At 44.1% G+C, this 20,980-nt stretch overlaps 1 protein-coding gene across 4 annotated transcripts in view; it reads right to left on the reverse strand.

Moving 5' to 3' along the window:
• LOC137647044 (mpv17-like protein 2) overlaps positions 1-20,457 on the reverse strand; it is a 101,271-nt gene extending 80,814 nt beyond the window's left edge. The window contains exons 1-2 of one of the 4 annotated variants that reach the window (XM_068380183.1): positions 14,511-14,596; positions 12,401-12,468 (exon numbers count right to left, since the gene is read on the reverse strand). Coding sequence is in view for 1 of the 4 variants with exons in the window: in XM_068380180.1 (XP_068236281.1) it covers positions 20,229-20,295 (67 nt within the window). In the remaining 3 variants the exon portion in view is untranslated. Of the gene's footprint in view, positions 1-12,400; positions 12,469-12,539; positions 12,673-14,510; positions 14,651-20,228 lie in introns of those variants that run through there. The other 3 variants (XM_068380182.1, XM_068380180.1, XM_068380181.1) reach the window with 3 other exon arrangements.
• Between the last annotated feature and the right edge of the window lie 523 nt (positions 20,458-20,980).

The following is a 20,980-nucleotide window of genomic DNA, read 5'->3' on the forward strand; positions in this document are numbered from 1 at the left end:
CCAGAACGTTGCGTCCATAATCTGTCTAACTGACATATTCTTACGATATGATAGTGAAGTAGCAATGGCTCTAACCTCATGAGCCTTTACTTTTAAAAGATTGAAGTTCTCCTCCTCACACAAGAAAGAGGTGAGCTTCTCTTATTATTTCCCTCAAGAAGAATGATAATGAATTCTTTGAGAGGGGCTTTGGCGGATCTTTCACTGAGCACCACCCTCTTAATGAGAGAATGCCTTGATGAAGTCATTAAGCTTCAGCACGGCATTTAATTCCCGTGCTGAAACTTGGTGACGGGCAAGAGGGCTCTCGAACTTGGGGAAATTGCTCCCCCAGTTCGAATCTAAATTTCTCTCTTTTACCTTTTTCTTTTTCTCAATACTACTTCGACCTTATCCTAATTTCACAAACTTTCTTTAGTCTTGCTTTCCAAACTCTATGAGAAAAATTTCCCTCATTATATGTGTGTATATATTATGTACATATATATTTATTTATTTATTTTTTTTTTTCTTTTCTCCTATGGCTTGGATGTTTTCACATCCATTGTAGCCCCGGCGGGGATGTTCATACATCCTTTATTGCTGCCTGCTTTGATGAGTGGGAGGAGGTATCGCGGTTGGGAGGTGTTTGCATTCAAAGCTATATATGAGAGTATTGGATGATTTCAGCCATCCCGAAGATGGTTTGGACCTTTTTGGCGGAACTATTCTCAAGTGTTGGGTCTTCGGAATCCAGGGGGATCCAATGCTTGGGGTAGGACTCTCAGCTTTTGGCCGGAAGCCCGTCATTATAGATATGGGGAGGATGATTCATTAATTTCTTGGTCTCAGTCCTAACAGGCGGGTTCAGCTTACACCTGTGCCTCTATATCTGTTTTGATGCTATCCTTCGGGTAGGGTATGGAGTGGACCATCTGGGAAGTATACTCTCATTGTGCCGATAGTAGAGAGTGCAAATTTCCTTTCCGACGCGTGATGGCCTAACATTCTCGAGCAGGTACATCAAACTAACTCTTTTCCCTCTCTTTACTATAATGGATTCTTTAAGGAACGAACCCCCATCCCCTGGATACGCTGACTCTCCCCCGGCACTGTTGACGACCTCTGCTAATGTGATAAGGGATAGCTCTGTTGATGACCTCGGAACGGGAAAGGACCATTCTACTGATATTTCTAAATCGAGTAATTTGGGTAACACGAGGAAACTTCGAATCCTCCATGTTACACAAATTTCAATAGAAACAAATTATGATGATCTATGTAAAGCATTTGAATGCTATGGATGCATAAAAGAAATAAGGATGAAACTTGTAGCTGAAACTTGGGATTCATGGATATCTTATAGTAGTTATGACGAAGCATTTAGTGCAATAAGTAATTTGAATAATATTAAAATTAATAACTTGAATGTCGCGGCTGCTCTCTGCGATAAGGTACCAAAAGATTTAGATGTGTACAGGCCTGCCGATTGGTTGGAAAAAGGCACAGATTTAGTCATGCCCTCCCAGAGAAATCCAAAACCACCGATGTGGCTTATAGCTGAATCAAAGGGGGTTACAGGGAATTATTTTAAAATATGCAAATTGATTCAGAAAAAAGTAGGAACTATTGCACCAGGCGATATATCTCGTTTCGGAAAAAATAGTTTCCTTATCCATGCCAAATCCAGTACACAGTCGGTAATATTGTCCAATATGAAAATAAATAATGATGACATTAAGTTAGATGTCAAACCCCACCTAAATTTTAGCTACGGAAGGGGCGTAGTTTTTAACAGAGACCTATATGATTTTACAGAGGAGGAGATACTGGCCATGTGTCCATTAAATGTTTGGAAAGTTCATAAAGTCCCAGGTACATCAATGATAATCCTTACGTTCCAGGATGCTGATGTACCTTTTCATATTATTATCGAGAACGAAAGGATTAAAGTAAGACCCTTCAAGCAGAAGCCATTGCAATGCTTTAATTGTTTTAAATTTGGGCACCCGTCCAAAGTTTGCAAAAATGAGAAGATGTGTGGTATTTGCTCCAAATCTTACCATGGAGAGTGTGCACTTGGAGCCAGGTGTTTAAATTGCAGCTCGAATCACAAATCCACAGACAAGATTTGCGAGCTATATAAGTTGGAGGAAGCTGCCCTCAACAAATCAAACTTAGAACACATAAGTGTGACCCATGCCAAAAGACTATTAAATAAATCAAATACATATGCTAAGGCATTAAAATCAAACCAACCTAGCACTGCCAATAGCTCAAAAAAAAGTATACTATCTGACAAAATGTCAAATAACGAGGTAACCTTATCACCTCCTGAGGCTTTACCACGGTGTATTAACACTAGGTCATTGCCCATTGCTGTACAGCCTTCAGCCGCCATTACAAAAAGTAATACAAACCTCTCTCAGGCCATGTCCTTGCCTGATCTGATGGAGGTTCCACTTAAGACTAACTTACCTGATGCACCTGTTGTGGGAAAGGTGCAAAAACCTCGAATCCCACCATCTATTAATCGCAAAAGAGAGAGACCTCCATCTCTCTCTCCACCCTCCATTAGAAACGTTAAGGTTATGACATCAAATAAATTTGATGTTTTGTCTGTTGATGTTTCTAATGAACCAGAAGATGGACTGAATAAATCAGAAATTCAAGTTGAGGTCCACCATCCACCTCAACAAATAGATAAAAAGAATACCAAGTAAAACACCAACGTTAAACCCAACATAACAAGACCACCTCTGAAGAAACATACTGGTAATAATGTTACATTAAAAACTGCTAATGGGAAGACCTCATCCAAGATGTCTTCCAGAAATAATCCATAGTTTTCTCCTCCATTTTGCAATGGAACTGTCAGGGTTTGAGGGCGAAATATGAAGAACTTAAGCTCCTAATTCATGAGCATTCCCCCATAATTGTATGTCTACAGGAAAGTATGCTTGATTCTAACACTCCTAGTCCTCGAGAGTATGTTAGCTATAGAACACCATATAATCAACAAGCAGGGAGCCATGGCGGAAGTCTCATGTACATTCGTCGAGATGTTCCCCAAATACCCATGTCTATACGTACAACCCTGCAGGCAGTTGTTGTACAAATTGATATTGGGAGAAAATATACAATATGCTCTCTGTACTTACCTCCAAATGATAATATTTTATATGATGATTTAGCAGAGGTCATTCAACAACTCCCTCAACCTTTTCTCTTACTGGGAGATATGAATGGTAGACATCCTTTATGGGGTGATGTTTTGGCCAACACAAGGGGCAATATTATCTCATCAATTGTGGAGAATGAGGATGTGGGACTCCTTAATACCGGAGAGCCCACACACTTCCATGTTCAGACAGGTACTTTGTCATGCATTGACCTTTCAATTGCAAGCTCTAACTGCCTTCTTGATTTTGATTGGAGGACATTAGATGATTGGCATACTAGTGATCATGCACCAATCATTATAAACACCAACAAGGGTCCGCCTTTGCAAAGATCGCCACGTTGGAATCTAGACAAGGCAGACTGGGTTAAATTTTGTGAGCTAAGTGAAATCGAAGGGAGAGCAGAACAGTTTGAAAGTATTGATGATGCCATAGACCTACTGAATGGAACTCTTCATACAGCAGGAGTCAATTCAATTCCCAAAACAACAGGGTTATTCAAACGACGACCAGTCCCGTGGTGGTCTTCAGAACTAACTGCACTCCACAGAGCCACAAGAAGATCTCCAACACGATTGCGTAGACGCAGAACTGATGAGAATTTAATAATGTACAAGAAATGTAGAGCACAGTTCCGTCGTGCCATGAAAGAAGCAAGGCGCCAGTCATGGATGTCTTTTGTTTCCTCTATTAACAGTAGAACACCACCATCTTCTGTGTGGAGGAAAGTAAAAAAGATAGCTGGCAAATTCACCCCCAACCCACCACCAGTGTTGAAGGTGAATGGCCAGTATGTAACTGAAGCAAATGAAGTTAGCAATGCCCTGGCTAATCATTTTTCAAATGTATCCAGCAAGTGTGAAGGAGCCCCTGGTCACCAGTATAGGAGCACTGAAGAAAAGAAAATTTTAAATTTTGCAACGAGAAGGGAAGAGTCGTATAATTCTCCTTTCACTGAAAGAGAATTTGATTCCGCACTTGCTCATTGCAACGATACAGCCCCTGGACCCGATGGAATTCCATATGCAATGATTAAACATGTACATTTTAATACAAAGCTATTTATTTTAAGCATTATTAATAGAATATGGCATGATCATAGCTACCCAAGTGTTTGGGAACTAGCCATTATTTTAGCCTTTTTAAAACCCGGTAAAGACAAGTTTTTAGCAGCAAACTATCGTCCTATTGCATTGACATCTTGTTTATGTAAAATCATGGAGAAGATGGTCAATGCAAGGCTGATATGGTACCTTGAAAAGAAAGGTATTTTATCACCGATTCAATGTGGATTCCGAAAAATGCACTCAACGACTGATGTGTTGATACGACTTGAGTCTTCTATTTGTGAAGCCTTTGCTTCCAAACAGCACCATGTTACAGTATTTTTTGACCTTGAAAAGGCATATGATACCACATGGAGATATGGTATTCTTAAAACCATTCATGAATTGGGATTGAGAGGAGAGCTGCCACTATTTATTCAGGCATTTCTTTCACGTAGAGTTTTTCAAGTGAGAGTGGGGGAAACTCTATCAGAGAGTAAGTGCCAGGAAGAAGGAGTTCCTCAGGGTAGTGTGCTGAGTGTAACCCTTTTTGCACTAGCAATTAATGGGATATCCTCAGCCATTCCCCAGGATGTTCTCTCAACACTATTTGTGGATGATCTCTCAATATCATTTGCTGGCACTAGAATGGCAATGGTTGAGAGAAAAGTCCAACTCTCTATTGATAAAATTATCCAGTGGGCTGACATGAATGGATTTAAGTTCTCGACAAGTAAAACTACCATTGTCCATTTTTGTCGTATCCGGGGAGTACATCCAGACCCGGATATATACATTAAAGGTCAACGGATACCATGTGTATCGGAAACCAAATTTTTAGGTTTGATATTTGACTGTAGACTTACATGGGTTTCTCACCTAAAAGTGCTAAAAGCTAAATGTGTTGAAGCTCTGAATATCTTAAAAGTATTGTCCCATACATCATGGGGGGCAGACCGCAATACTATTTTAAAATTATACAAGGCCTTGATTTTTTCCAAAATTAGTTATGGTTGTGAGGTATATTCTTCAGCCACCCCAAGCCGGTTAAAAATATTAGACTCGATACATCATGCAGGTATTAGATTATCTACTGGAGCTTTTAAAACCTCGCCTATCCCAAGTCTCCTTGTTGATGCTGGAGAGTTACCTCTAGACCTTTACCGAATGTCTTCCATTCTTCGGTATTGGTTTAGATTGCAAAGACTCCCTAGCTCTCTAGCCTTTCAGACTGCAAGCCTTGTAAGACACGCATCATACTTTGAGTTGCACCCAAAATCTCCTCAACCTTATGGCTTTCGGGTGAAACGATTTTTAAATAGTCTGGATATAATTAGAAATAAGGTACTTCCATTCAAGGTATCATCAACGCCTCCATGGAAATTACCTGACATATCTTTTTGTAAATACTTTATTGGAGTTAAGAAGAATATGACTGACTTAGAATCCAGGTCTCTTTTTATGGAACATGTCGAAGAACATAGGGGATCGACTTTTATATATACTGATGGCTCCAAATCTGATGCTGGCGTTGGATTTGGAGTACATAGTAATGATTTTAATTGTAGAGGTGCACTTCCTCTAACAGCTTCCATATTTACTGCCGAACTGTATGGCATATTAACCGCTATTGAGAAAATGGCTTTGGAAAAGGAGGGTAATTTTACAATTTTTAGTGATGCAAGGAGTGTTCTTCAAGCTTTAGAAGTTTTTAATTCTAGTAACCCTCTAGTTTTAAAGATTTTAGAATGGCTTTTTATTATTGGACGGAAAGGTATAACTGTTCGATTTTGTTGGGTTCCAGCACATGTAGGTGTGTCTGGGAATGAGAAGGCAGATTTACTGGCGAAGAATGCGGCATCCGAGTTGCTGCCAAGGAGGTATCCCATTCCATGTAACGATCTCCTACCTTACATCAAGAAATTGGTTTGTGATAAATGGCAACAGCACTGGGACAGTCAAGACGGCAATAAAATGAGGGAAGTAACAAATATCATATCACCTTGGAGGTATAACATGATTCCCCGAAAATGGGAGACAACTCTTTGTCGTCTCCGTATTGGTCACACACGGTTGACACACGAGTTTCTGCTGAAGGGCCAACACCAACCGTATTGCGAGGACTGCTTAGTACCTTTAACAGTGAGGCATTTGTTGACCGAATGCCCTAATTTTACTAACTTAAGAAATAGATATCTGTTTGAGGCTCGAGGTGAGGATGGCAGGTTTATCCTTGCCAAGATTCTTGGACATGATGTGTCTTACTATGCGAGCGGAATTTTTAGATTTATTTCAGAAGCAGGTCTTCTGAAAACTATTTAACTATTTTAATGACTTCTTAATTTTTATGGTTTTAATCGAATTCTCTTTTAATTTTCATATACAGTAAATGGTATCGGCGTCAATGACCTTAGATGTCAGGATGCCAGAAAACTTTCAATCAATCAATCACTGAGCACCATAAAGAATTGGATGCACCTCTAACATTCTTAGTACGAGATAAATAAGCCCTGAGGGCTCTAACTGGGCAGAGAAGCCTCGCCTGCTCTTGACCCACCACATCAGTAAGGTTAGGAACCTCATACGTCCTCAGCCAGGGTTTAGATGGATTCTCTTTCTTAGCGAGGAAGTCGATCCTCAACGCACATACTGCTCCATCCTGGTTAAAGCCCACCTGCTTCTCAATAGCGTGAACCTCGCTGACCCTTTTTGCTGTGGCCAGAGCCATCAGGAAGAGGGTTTTCTTTGTAGCATCTCTAAGGGACGCTTCTCAGATGGGTTCGAACTTCTTGCTGCATAAGAACCTCAGAACCACATCCAAATTCCAAGCTGGGGTCTTAACTGAGCCTGCTTAGTTGTCTCAAAAGACTTCAAGAGATCTTGCAAGTCTTTATCCTGAGCTAAGTCTATGCCTCTGTGCCTACAGACAGCAGAAAGCATACTCCTGTACCCTTTAATAGTGGATACGACCAGTTTAGAGTCTTGTCTGAGGGACAACAAAAAATCAGCTATTTGGCTCACAGAGGTAGTGGTTGAGGAAACTTTGTGCTGCTTACACCACTTTCCCACTTCGATTGGTAGACTCTTTGCGAAGAGACCCTCCTCGCTCTGGCGATAGCTCTTGCAGCTTGCGCAGAAAAGCCTCTCGCTCTGACAAGCTTCTCGATAGTGTGAAGGCAGTCAGTCATAGAGCGAGGGGGTTTTGATGATACCTCTCGAAGTGGGGCTGTTTGAGAAGCTTTAGACTTGGAGGAAGGCTTCTTGGAAAGTCCACTAACATGTCCAACACCTCTGTGAACCATTCTCTTGCTGGCCATAATGGAGCTACCAGGATCATTCTTATTGATTCAAGGAGAGCGAATTTCCTGACTACCAGATTGATGATCTTGAACGGGGGGAACGCATAGGTGTCCATCCCTGTCCAGTCGATCAAGAAGGCGTCTACTGCTATTGCCTCCTCGTCCAGGACTAGGGAGCAGTAGTTGGGGATCATTTTGTTTTGAGGCGAAGAGGTCTATTAAAGGCCTCCCCTATAACTTCCACATACTCTGACAGACCTGATGGTTGAGGGTCCATTCCGTGAGAAGAACTTGCCCTTTCCTGCTGAGCATGTCTGCCCTTACATTCTTCTGTCCCGGCACGAATCTTGTTAGAAGTTTTACGTTGTTCTCCTTCGACCACAGAAAGAGCTCTTTTGCTGTTTTGAACAATGACAGAGAGTGAGTTCCCCCTTGCTTTCTGATGTAAGCCAAACCCGTGGTGTTGTCCGAATTGACCTCCACTATCCTCCCCGACACGGAGTCTTTGAAGGCCTTCAGTCCTAACAGAATGGCCATCAACTCCTTCCTGTTGATGTGCCACCCGGCTTGTTCCTTTCCCCAAGAGCCTGAGACCTCCTTGCTTCCCAGTGTTGCTCCGAAGCGTCTGAGAACAACACTAGGTCTGGGTTCTTCCTGAACAGGAAGATTCCTTCTCCTAAAATAACTGGATCCAGCCGCCAAATCAGATGACTCTTGATTTCTGCTGGAATGAGAAAGGAAAAGGAGTCCTCCTGAATCTTTCTGTCCCACACCCTTGATAGGAAGTGTTGAAGAGGTCTGAGGTGCAGTCTTCCCAGAGAGACAAACTGTTCGAGCGAGGAGAGGGTTCCCAGCAAACTCATCCAATCCCTCGCTGAGCACTTCTGTCTTTCCAGGAATTCCTGAACGTTCCCGAGGCACCTGGTCTGCCTTTCTTGGGAGGGAGAAGCCCGAAAACGAACTATCCCCAAATAAAGAATTGTCAGACTCGGTTCGGTCTGGGACTTCTCCTTGTTGATGACGAGACCCAGTTCCTGAGTCATCATAAAAGTCTTGCGTAGGTCCTCCAGACATTTCTCCTTCAACCGGGAACTAATCAACCAGTCGTCCAGATATAGATATACTCTTATCCCCTCTTGATGAAACCATCCTGCCACGCTCGCCATTACCCTGGTGAAGACTTGAGGAGCAGTGCTGAGGCCGAAGCAAAGAGCCTTGAACTGGAAACACTTGCCCTGGATCATGAATCTTAGGAACTTTTGTGAAGTCGGATGGATGGGAATGTGAAAGTAAGCGTCCTGTAAATCCAGAGACACCATCCAGTCCCCTGGACGTACCGCTGCCAGCACCGACTGAGTCGTCTCCATGGTAAATTTTGTCTTTAACACAAAGACGTTCAGAGCGCTGACATCTAGAACTGGTCTTCATCCACCTGAGCTCTTGGGTACCAGAAACAGGCGATTGTAGAAACCTGGGGAAGATAGTTCCAGAACTGGCTCTATCGCTCCCTTCTCCAGGATCTGGTTCAGCAGATCCAGTAGAGCCTCTTGTTTCACGGCGTCCATTACTGCGCCACTAAGGCTAGAGGTGTATTTGAAAGCGGAGGCTTCTTCGAGAGGGGGATCTTGTATCCCTCCTTGATGACCGAGAGGGACCAGACATCCGCCCCTCTTTTCTTCCAGGCCTGCCAAAAAAGTGACAGCCTTGCTCCTACTGCTGTCTGAAGGACTTGAGCTTCATCTCCTGGAGCAGGACCTGAACGAACCTCTATTCGTTCTACCGCCCGTCTCCTGCCTTCTTCCCCTGAAGTCTGTTCTCGTAGGAGCTCTACCTCAAAAGGGCTGCTGAAGCTTCCTCTCCTTTCTCTTCAGTGACGAAGGAATCACTGGTAAAAGCTTCCTTGCCGAGCGTGGCAGGAGGTTTTGTGTGGCCTTTTGCGCTAGCGAAAGGGTAATGTCCCTGACAAGGGACTCGGGAAAAAGGTGCTCCGAGAGAGGGGCGTAAAGGAGCTCAGCCTTCTGCGCGACCCTAACTGCTCTGGAAGTGAAGGAACATAAAAGGGCCCTCTTCTTTAAAACTCCTGCAGAAAATAGGGAAGCCAACTCATTTGACCCATCCCTAAGAGCCTTGTCCATGCAGGCCATAATGCTAGTAAGGTATTCTGTTTCTTCCAACTGTTCTGTTTTCCTGGCCAGTGTACCCAGAGACCAGTCCAAAAAAACTGAAGACTTCGAAGGCTCGGAAAATTCCCTTGACGAGGTGGTCAAGCTCAGACATAGACCACATTACCTTCGGCGAGTTAAGGGCATGTCTTCTAGAAGAGTCAACAATGCCAGAGAAGTCCCCCTGGGAGGAGGCAGGCACTCCCAGGCCCAGAGCTTCTCCAGTCTCGTACCACATGCCCGCCTTAGACGCAAGTCGAGCTGGTGGAAACGAGAAGGTGGTCTTTACCGCTTGCCTACGCTCCTTCACCCAGTCATCAACTCTAGCGAGAGCCTTCCTAGCCGAGATGGACAGCTTCATTTTGATGAAAGCCGACTGCTTTTTGGCCTTCTTCCTGCTGAACTGCGACTGAGGAGAACGAGGAGCAGCAGATTGAAACTCCTCCCCATAAAGCTCAAGGAGGGAGCGAGAGAGAGGCTTATAATCTGCAGCCGCGTTAGCAGGCTTATCTTCATCCTCTGAGATATCCTCAAGATCTTGCCTTACTTCCAACTCAGTCTCTCTTGGGCTGAAGGAACTAAGTCGGAGGTTCCTTTAACAAGCCGATCAGTTTCCAATTGCTCATCTGCGTCCGAGAAAAGCAAATAGTCGGATGCGTCCTGTTAGCGAGGGCTGAATGCGTCCTGACACCGAGGGATGTGTGCGTCCTGGCGCCGCGCGCCGGAGGTATCCTGGCGTCGCGCGCTAGAAGCGTCCTTGAGGCGGGAGGAGGATGTGTCCTGGCGCCGAGAGCTGGAAGCGTCCTTGCACCAAAAGCTGCATGCGTCCTGGCGTCGCGAAGCGAAAGCGTCCTGGAGAGGCAGGCTGGAGGCGTCCTGGCGTCGCGAGCGAGAGACGGAAGCATCCTGGCGGCGTGTCGAGGAAGAAGAAGCGCAGTACCGCATGCTTGACGAATCGCACCGCGGTTCCCTGGGAGAGGAGTGACACTGTTTGTCCTGCAAGGGAGAGATACTCTGTTCTCTCTTAGAAGCCGATTTCTTAATCGGTAAAGTGTCGTCCTTACGCCTGCCCGAGTAGGAGGAAGGGCAGCTAAAAGCTTGCACCAGAGAAGACAGCTGTTTCTGCATAACTTTCATAAAAGACTTTGCGACTGCTGCTGGATCCTGCGTTTCCGAAGGCGATGGCTGCCGAGTAGCAATGGTCGTAGGAGAAGGGTCTCTCGACGGTCTCTCGTCACTTAAAAGAAGAGGAGAATCCTCCTTCCTTCCATCTCTAGGCTTTGACCTCTTCGATTGACCGGCGTCCCAGTCATTCTCGGAAGGAAAAGGTTCCGGGCTACTCGATAAGGGAGAGCGAGAACGGGTCTGGTCAGCTTGTTTCCACCTCCTCTTGGTCGGTCTCGAAGCTTAATACTGCCATTTGTGACTAGGCGAGGGGCTCGGGGAAGACACCATCACTTCCGACACGCCTTTTCCGTGGCGGTCATGAGCAGCCTTGGAAAACGCAACAGGACTGCCAGAGCAATGGCTGACAGAGGATGCGTACATCTCATTCCCTTGCGGCCGTCGACGTACCTTCTCCCTTGGTCCTGGGAGCTTGGTAGAGGTCTAGACCTAGGGACGTGACAAGTTCGATCAGTCACCACCTCCACTGCACTTTCACAAGCACTTACCACACAGTCACTCTTACCTTTAAAGGCTGAAAGCTGGTCTTGAAGAGCCTTCAACTCAGCTGCCATCCTGGCATACCGAGGGTCATCCGTAGATACCGTTCCTGTAGAAGGGGCAGGAGCTACTACCTCAGGAGAAGGTTCAATTTTCTACAGAGGAATTAGTTAAGGGATCAAATGAAATATCTAAGCTAAGCTCACTAGCAGATTTAGATTTAGATTTCGAAGCCCTCCTGGCTTTATCTAACTCTAACTTACGCACATAGCATTTCATACTTAACCATTCCTTCTCGCTCAAAACCTCACATTCCTTGCACCTTTTATCAAGCGCACATTCAAAACCCCTGCAACACAAACAAACAGTGTGAGGGTCTACCGAAACTTTCGGTAACCTCACCTTGTATTCCTCATTTACGCAAACACGAAAATGAAGTTTATCAGTCATCGTAAACAAACAAATAGTTAAAGTATAATCACAAATGCGATTGCCAAAACCCCAAGTCAGTGTACTTCACCAAAAAATAAGTCCGGTACAGCGACACAGGGAAAAAGAACGAAAAACTCCAATGGCTGGCCAACGATGTTGTCAGTCCAACCGGCAGAGATGATCTGAGGAACAGAAAACGGGAATGATTCCAAGTACCACCCTGTAAGGGTTGTTAACCACCTAACCGCACAACCACCACACGGCGGTTGCCGCGAGTTTTGAAAAATTCTGCCGGACGTCAGAGACTATAGCTATATATATATAACTGCCAGGTAAGTTCTATTCATAAAAAGGAGATGTCTGCGAACAGGAGTGACCCCTGTATGCAGGAAAAAAGGCTGTGACACTGCGTCTCCACAGCTGACATAAAGGTGCCACAAAGGCGCCCTTCTATGCCAGGACAAACTCACATGGTAGATCCTCAAATACAAGCACTCTGAAAGAGAAAGGTTAAGTCTTAAATTTTTAGGTCAGTTTGTATTTATTCGGAATGAGTAAATAAATTTACGGAAGAGAATGACAGCACCTCTGTTCTCTACCGAGGTACAGTAAAACGAAAAGTGGCGTAATGTTACCAGTGCGGGTGTAGGCGGGGTGGCCAGTCTATCCGGCTAGTTTCAGCTGTCGCCGAAATATATCTCCACTGTAAAGAGCAAAATGGTTTGTATACTACTGTCTGGACAAACTTAGCTTAATCTAAGAGTATATATTCACCATTGCACTGTTCTGAGATAAAACTGTTCACAGTTCAAGCAGTTAAAATACTGCATCCCTGGCCAGTTTAAGTCAGTTCAGGTAAGTGGGGGAGTGGAGACTAAGCCCATCTGATGAGTAAGGACACTGCATCCTATTTAGAGTAGGGAGAATAGATTAAAGGTTTTTATGTTTACTACTGATGGTGCACAGGTAGATATTTCCTAGCCTCTGTTCATAAATTGGGTTTACTACATAAGAAATCAATATACAGTTAAGATTGTAACTGGTATAATCAAATAACTCTCTTCAACTACAGTATATATTAACACTTAATACAGCCCTGATATACGATGAAACGTATTCATAACCAATCAACACTTTTTTAAGAATCACTTTCTTACTTGTAACTTTTGTCTCAAACAAACATTTGCCACCCCCCCCCTAAAAAAAAAAAATTGATTGTTTCCCAGTTTCTCTGACCATTAGAACTGACCTACCATCGCAATCATCAACTAAATGCCTCGGCAGTGGTTTCTTCATAATTAGGTGAATATTTTTACTTGGCAACCACCTACTTTATTGCAGCACATTCTCAATGGTCATATTCCTATTAACAGGCCATTTTCATTTACACAAAAAAGCAACTGATAAATTTTTGTGTACAGTAGTCATAAACTATATTAACTGCCAAAACTGTGGTAGTACAAATCATCACAATTGGGAGTGCTACAACAATTATAGTATTTTCATATTTCAAGGCAGAGTAATGGTGTCGTTGCTCCTACTGTTTGACTACAACATAATTTTTTAGCCATGGAATAATCCCTTTCATTAATCACTTTCTCTGCGATTGAGGATGTTGGACTGTAGAGGATCACCTTGGGTATACACCTCCAAAAAAATGAGATAACATCTAGCATTCTACGGGAGATGGCAGGGAGGGCATTGTCCCCACAGTAAATAGGAACATGTATCTTAAGTTGGGCTAGGTAGGGATCCTTAGGTTTTCTTACTCTTTTATTTCACAGGGAAATAATTTTTTTAGTATGAAAATAAGTATGGAATTACAAATGGCTGCTGTCTTAATATTACGAGAAAATAGGAAATAAGAATTTACTTTGGACGGGAAGCAGTTTGTTTGCAACAAAAGTTACCCATAAAGTGATTCAGGAAGAGGGTGTATGTATGATAGCGGCCACCTGAATGTATTATTATGTCTAACTTAGAATACGGCAGTGAAAGGGGGGTCGCAGGGGGGCGTTAGGCCCCCCATTACATATGTAGGTAAGGACACGGCTTGTAGGTTCGGTTAGGGGGGAAAGCTTAGGTTAATTGATGTCCATTTTTAATGAACGCGTGAGGAATTGGCCACTGATATACAAAGGCTCCTCAGGAAGAAGAGCATCGAGAAGAGATGACTCTTTGTATCATGTACTGTATATGAGGGTGGTTTTAGTGTTAATGTTTACAAATAAAAAAAAAAAGTAAATCTGAAAAAGTATCAAGATTAGGAATATGTTTCATCTTATATTAGGGTGGTGTTACTGTTGATTTAGGTATACCAGTAGTGTAACATCACACATTTACATTAGATATCCAGTCACATTTGCAAGTCGCCTACACATTAAAAAAGTTACAAATGCACATAGCTTGTCGCCAGCTTAACCTAAATCTGCTATTGAATTATATAACCAAGTCTGGTGGGCCATGAATGAGGGTTAGATTTAATAAAATATGCTATAATAATATTATATATGCTAAATATAAAGGCCTTAATATAATGATTTTCGAAGAACACTACTAATAAGATAGTTTAACATGATTACGTCATTGCTATTCCACATTACGCAAGCTTTCTCCGAGGCTCTACCATGAGTGTTTGTTAAAACCTTACAGATAATTAATATTTCAAAGTTTACACTTCATTAGAATGTATTAAGATATGATTTGGCACTATGCTTAATATATATATATGCACTAGAATCTTACGTAAAATATGTAAATAAACTCAAATACACATCAGGATCTCCGGTGTCGATGAACGCGGAACAGTGACATCGTGTTCCGAGTCATAACATTTGTTGCCTTATCAGAATCTCCAGTGTCGATTTACACTACTACACGGAATAGTGACATCGTGTGCCCGGTCTGAAGATTTGTAGTAAAACAGACTTCTTACTTATATAACAGCTCTTCAATCGGTAATCGCGACTGCTCTTCAGTTTGAGGGTACATTTCTATTTTTACTTATCTTTCGGTCTGATGCAATAGTTTTCTTTAGTTTCATTCCATTTAGCAACAACTAGGCAGTCTCTTTGGAAAAGTATTTTGGGTAATCTTCAAAGTTGAAACAAAATATTCACATGACCATACTCCTACCTTATACCGCATGTCTACCATGATGGTTGATTGAAAAATGCTTTATTTATTTATTTATTTATTTATTAATTATTATTATTATTATTATTATTATTATTATTATTATGAGCCAAGCTACAGTCCTAGTTGGAAAAGCAGGATGCTATTAGCCCAAGGGCCCCAATAGGGAAAATAGCTCAGTGAGGAAAGGAAATAAGGATGTAAGGACACCGCTCCCTTCGCCGTCCAGAAAATCAACAAACTGTTTATTTATTTGAATTCTCCTTTCGCCATACCGTGGTTTCCCATGTATATGTATTCCGCTCTATCAGAGCTACATTTTGACATATGTATTATTTCATTACATGTTTCTGTTAACTCATAATTCGTATATTTGTAAGTGTAAGAAAACACATATATTTTGGCGAGCAATTCAATCTGATTTGGCGCCAGCGCCATCCTACCTTTCCGTCCGCACCTTGTAATATACTCCCATGCACATTTGAATAAAGTATCAGTTGATCTTGGTGACGCTTGCCTCACTGTCCTTACAACTGGTGACCCCGGGGTTGAAAGTAGCATCAGCGGTTTTGGCTTTGCCATTAACGGACTTATTACGGCCGTGCTACCTTCTCTATACTCCGTTACCTTAGGCGTGGGCCTGCCTTTGGTTCTCCCACACTTCAGTGCATGTAAGGCAGTAGGATGAGCTTAACCGACATATCAACTTCTCACCTCTTCGCCGACTCGTCGTCTGGCCACGATGCAGGAAGCAACACGCCCATCGCACCCAACGGCCTCGCCTCCACGCCCAAAGTCAAACTGCCGCCCTTTTCTCAACACAACACCGCTTCCTGGTTCCTGAGAGCAGACGTACTCTTCCGCGTCCCTAGACTCAGTGACTCCTGCGCCAAGGCTGACATCGTTCTCACCTCCATACCTGAAGAGGTATTCGATAAGATTTCCCCATGGCTCGACGCCCAGGCCGGCCAAGTTTCATATGACGACCTGAGAACGAAACTTATCGGTATCTACTCCCTCTCCGTCTCAGCAGGGGCACAGAAAGTCCTGGACCTCGCCGGCAAGCCCATGGGTGACACCTCTCCTGTCGAGGCGTGGGACGAGTTATCCGGCCTGCTTATGCTCCCCGAAACAGACAGCAACGGCCGACGACGTGAGATTAGCTTATCTCGCGAGATCTTTCTTCGACGCCTACCACAGGACGTAAGGGCCCAATTGACAGACGCCGACACGCTCCCGTTGAACGAACTCCTGTCAAAGGCTCAGAAGCTCCACGAGGCCTCCAAAGCATCTCGCCTCGGAGCATCATCGTCAGCACCGCCTTCGTTCTCCTCCCTCAGCAGCTGCTCTTCCATAGACTCCTCGGCAACGGCCCCTGAGGACGACGAGATCAACGTTCTATCAAGAAAGAAACCGCCGCAACCAACACGACCGAACCCTAGGACTAACCCATCATGGTGCTTCTACCACCAACAGTTCGGCAGCGACGCCAAGAAATGTAGAGCACCATGCAGTTTTCCTAGAAGATGACGCCAGAAGCATCCACCTGCCACCATCACAGCCGCAGTTAACCAAAACAAGAATGGTTTTATATCCTCGATACCATTTTCAACAGTAGACTCATGGTAGACACCGGCGCAATGCAGTCAACGTTCCCACCTTCCAAGTCCGACCTAGACCGTGGTCCCGACAAAAACGCTCCCTCACTCATCGCCGCCAAAGGATCTCCCATACGGTGCTATGGGATTAGGACCCTCAAGATATCTATCATGGTCCGTTCGTATTCTTGGCCCTTCGCCATCACTGACGTCAATCGCCCCCTCCTCGGTGCGGATTTCCTCGCCCACCACGGACTCCTCGTCGATGTCGCTATCAAACGTCTCATCGATACGGGAACCTGCCAGTCCCACGCCCTAGAATACGGCCCTGCAACAATGTCCGTACCCGCCGTAACGACGCACCCCTACGCCGACCTCCTACGAGAATTTCCCGAGGTTTTCAAGCCCGATCTCCGACACTCGCCAGGTTCCCCATCCAAGCACGGGATCTACCACCACATCACAACGACAAGATCACCTGACGGGGCCATCCGCGCTCAAGATAAGTGCGATTCCCCTCGGACCAGCAGGAGTAACTATTCTTTGCGACACCAGCACCGGCCGCCCACGTCCCTGGATACCAGCCTCCTGCAGAAGGAAAATATTCAATATCATCCATGGACTTTCACACCCCTCAGGACGCACCACCGCTCGCCTTCTGTCTGAAAAGTTCGTCTGGCCAGGGATAAAAAAGGACGCCCGGGAATGGGCGAAGTCATGCATCAACTGCCAGTCAAGCAAAGTCAGCCGTCACACCAAATCGGGGGTAGGCGACTTCCCTCAGCCAAAAAGACGTTTCGGTCACATACACATCGACGTCGTGGGACCATTGCCCCCTTCTGGATCTGCTCGCTACCTGCTTACGATCATCGATCGCTCCACGAGGTAGTTGGAGGCATCGCTGATGACCGAAGCTACGACTCAAGCATGCGCCGAAGCCCTCCTGTCAAGCTGGGTGAGCAGGTTTGGCGTTCCTGACGACATCACGACAGACAGAGGCCCTGCTTTTCTCTCGGAAATATGGCTCGCTTTGGCGAACCTGATGGGGACGACGCTCCACAGCACCACGGCATACAACCCCGCGGCAAACGGCATGGTCGAAAGAACTCACCGCGCCCTTAAGGCGTCCCTGATGGCGAGCTGCACCAACGGGGACTGGAAATCACGACTTCCTTGGGTACTCCTCGGCCTTCGCACCGTCCGTCGCGCAGACGGCGAACCTTCGCCCGCCGAAAAGGTTTACGGGGAGGCGCTCGCAGTTCCTGGCGAATTCTTTCCCTCATCAACCGACGACACGCAGCTGGATCACCTAAGGGACATTGCCAGAAAGATCAGGCCATGTCTCAAAACTTAACAGGACAGAACCAAGCACTTCAAGCCAAAAAACCTGGATGACTGCGGGTACGTTTTCGTCCGTGTCGACGCTCATCGACAACCACTAACTAGACCTTATCGAGGCCCCTACCGGGTAATTAAGAAGATAACGAAAGCCTTCCTTCTCGACGTCCATGGCCAAGAGGACTGGGTCTCAATAGACCGCATGAAACCAGCGTTTCTCGAAGGAAGCGACACCGCCTCCGCCGGACCTGGCAGATCCAGAGTGCCACCTCAAAATAAGGCGCCCATCGAAAGAAAAATCATCAAACGACGACAAGAGGAAGAGATCCTTACGCCGACCGCCGGCGCGCCCCTCCATTCAAAAACAAGAGGAACCCTCCGGCGCCCGAAAAGATACGAAGATTGATCATCAGCCCTCTACGCCGCCCAATGTCTTGGGGGGGGGAGTACTTGTAAGGACACCGCTCCCTTCATCGTCCAGAAAATCAACAAACTGTTTATTTATTTGAATTCTCCTTTCGCCACACCGTGGTTTCCCATGTATATGTATTCCGCTCTATCAGAGCTACATTTTGACATATGTATTATTTCATTACATGTTTCTGTTAACTCATAATTCGTATATTTGTAAGTGTAAGAAAACACATATATTTTGGCGGGCAATTCAATCTGATTTGGCGCCAGCGCCATCCTACCTTTCCGTCCGCACCTTGTAATATACTCCCACGCACATTTGAATAAAGTATCAGTTGATCTTGGTGACGCTTGTCTCACTGTCCTTACAAGAAAATACACGACAGAATAGTTTTAAGAACAATAGACAACATTGAAATAAATCTTCCATATATTAACTATAAACACTTTAAAATAACAATATGAAGAGAAAAAGATAGACTAGTGTGCCTTAGTATACCCTTAAACAAGAGAACTCTACCCCAAGACGGTGGAAGGCCATGGTACAGAGGCTATGGCACTACCCAAGATTAGAGAACAGAGGTTTAATTTTAGAGTGTCCTTCTCCTAGAAGAGCTGCTTACCATAGCTAAAGAGTCTCTTCTGTCCTTACCAAGAGGAAAGTAGCCACTGAGCAACTACGGTGCGGTAGTTAACCCTTTGTACAGAGAAGAATTGCTTGGTAATCTCAATGTTGTTAGGTGTATGAGGATAGAGGAGACTGTAGAAAGAATAGGCCAGACTGTGCGTTGTATGTGGGGGAAAAAGAAAAATGAGCCGTAACCAGAGAGAGGGATCCAATGTAATACTATCTGGCCAGTCAAAGGACCCAATAACACTCTAGCAATAGTATCTCAATGGGTAGCTGGGGCCCTGGCCAACCTACTTTGTATATATATATAAATATATATATATATATATATATATATATATATATATATATATATATATATATATATATATATATATATATATATAGATGTATATATGTATATATATATAGATGTATATGTGGGAAATAATTCCGGGAAAGGCCTCCCCGTTTCTGATTTCCGGACTCGAGCCTGAAGGATAGAGCGCCAACACTCTCACACTTGACAAACTAGAGAACCACAACAAAGACGGTTTGCTTTCATTGCACACATTTAAGTCTAAAGATTACTCTATACCGGGACAGTCGCCACCGATATCACCTTGATGTTCAGACGCTACTCCAGGGCGCAGAATAGTAAATCCCAATCAAGTGTGGTTGGACTGAATTAGTTACGTTAACGACAGTTTCACAAAGCGTTAGGGGGAGCAGTACTGTAAAAGTCCAAACGTCCTAAGGACCACCGGGAGGTAATACCGTAGAACATTACAATAAAGGATTGACACCGATAGCTTTACAATGACGTAAATATAAACTTCCCCTTAAGTCATATCTCACCTCATGAGATAACTCATATAGTCATTTCAAAATGTAAAGGTTAAGCTAAAAACAGCTAATAATTTTAACCTAAAATGGCGTTTATTTCCATAAAGTACCACAGGAATTTTCACCTAACTGACACTGGAAAAACCAGCAAAACTACCTAATTGAAATTTGAATAAAGACTGCATGGCATATGAAAAATGCCAAGAAAATGGTCAAATCAATTAAATCGTAAATCAATAATCAAATGACTAATCAACCAATGAAAGTAAAAATGGTGACTGAAATAATACCAAAAGTTCTACTCACTACGTTGAACACATTCCTCTCGAGCAAAAAATTTCAAACTTGATAGAGGGGAACGGGAACACAACTTATAGTAACGGACACGCCACGAATGATTAAACGAGACAGTTTGAACATGACTTCCCAGCTAAATGTGCACATCGTCAAATAAAGGCTAGAAAAAAAGGGGGGGGGGGGCAGTTCCTTGGCCAAGGTTGAGCACCGTTAATTAGTACTCACGCTCTTGAGGGTTGATTGTAGACTTTGTAGAGAAAGCATCTTGTGAACTGTTAAGAACACGGTACATCTTCAGTTCTGCACTGTCGTGTTTTGTCTTTGTCAGCCTATCTTCTAAATAATGGCTCAAAGCAAGGCATACTGTTGGTTAGTAACTGGTTGACCAACAGGTAGTTGAAGCGACGCCTAAGTTGAAGCGGCGTCCAAGTTGAAGGGGTTATGCCTACGTCCGCCTCCCACGCTTCCTGTTTTTTAAGTGGCCCGCTTGAACTCTCCTGCCTGCCGCCGCTGAGTTGGTTCAAGCCGGCCGAGTGGTTCTTCTTCAAATTTCCATGAGTACGTGATTCACTGAAGGGTGCTTTTTATAAATACAAGGATCATTCTTGAAACTCCAGGGGAAAGTGATTATAAAGAAATCCTACTGTCTGGCCTATAAAAATGAATATACATACAAAAAAAATTAAGTGGCGTTTAGTGATGTTCAATAACACAGGAAAAAATCCTAGCTTAACAGACTTATAAATAGGTACCGAGAGGTAAATAGCAATAAGCTAAGATCAATGAGTTACGTAAATTAAAGAGTTACTTAAATACAAACCAATTGTGGTTACACATCCAAAGCTTCAAGAACATTTGGAACAGAACGCAACCAAGCGCTGTTTTTTGATAATTGTCGACGGCCAGTTGCATCGTCAGAGCAATGTACTGTGAGCTCACGGAATGAGATAAAATCATCTACAGAGGAATGAGGTGAT

The sequence above is a fragment of the Palaemon carinicauda genome, chromosome 9, assembly GCF_036898095.1.
Source record: "Palaemon carinicauda isolate YSFRI2023 chromosome 9, ASM3689809v2, whole genome shotgun sequence".
Taxonomy (NCBI): Eukaryota; Metazoa; Arthropoda; class Malacostraca; order Decapoda; family Palaemonidae; genus Palaemon; species Palaemon carinicauda.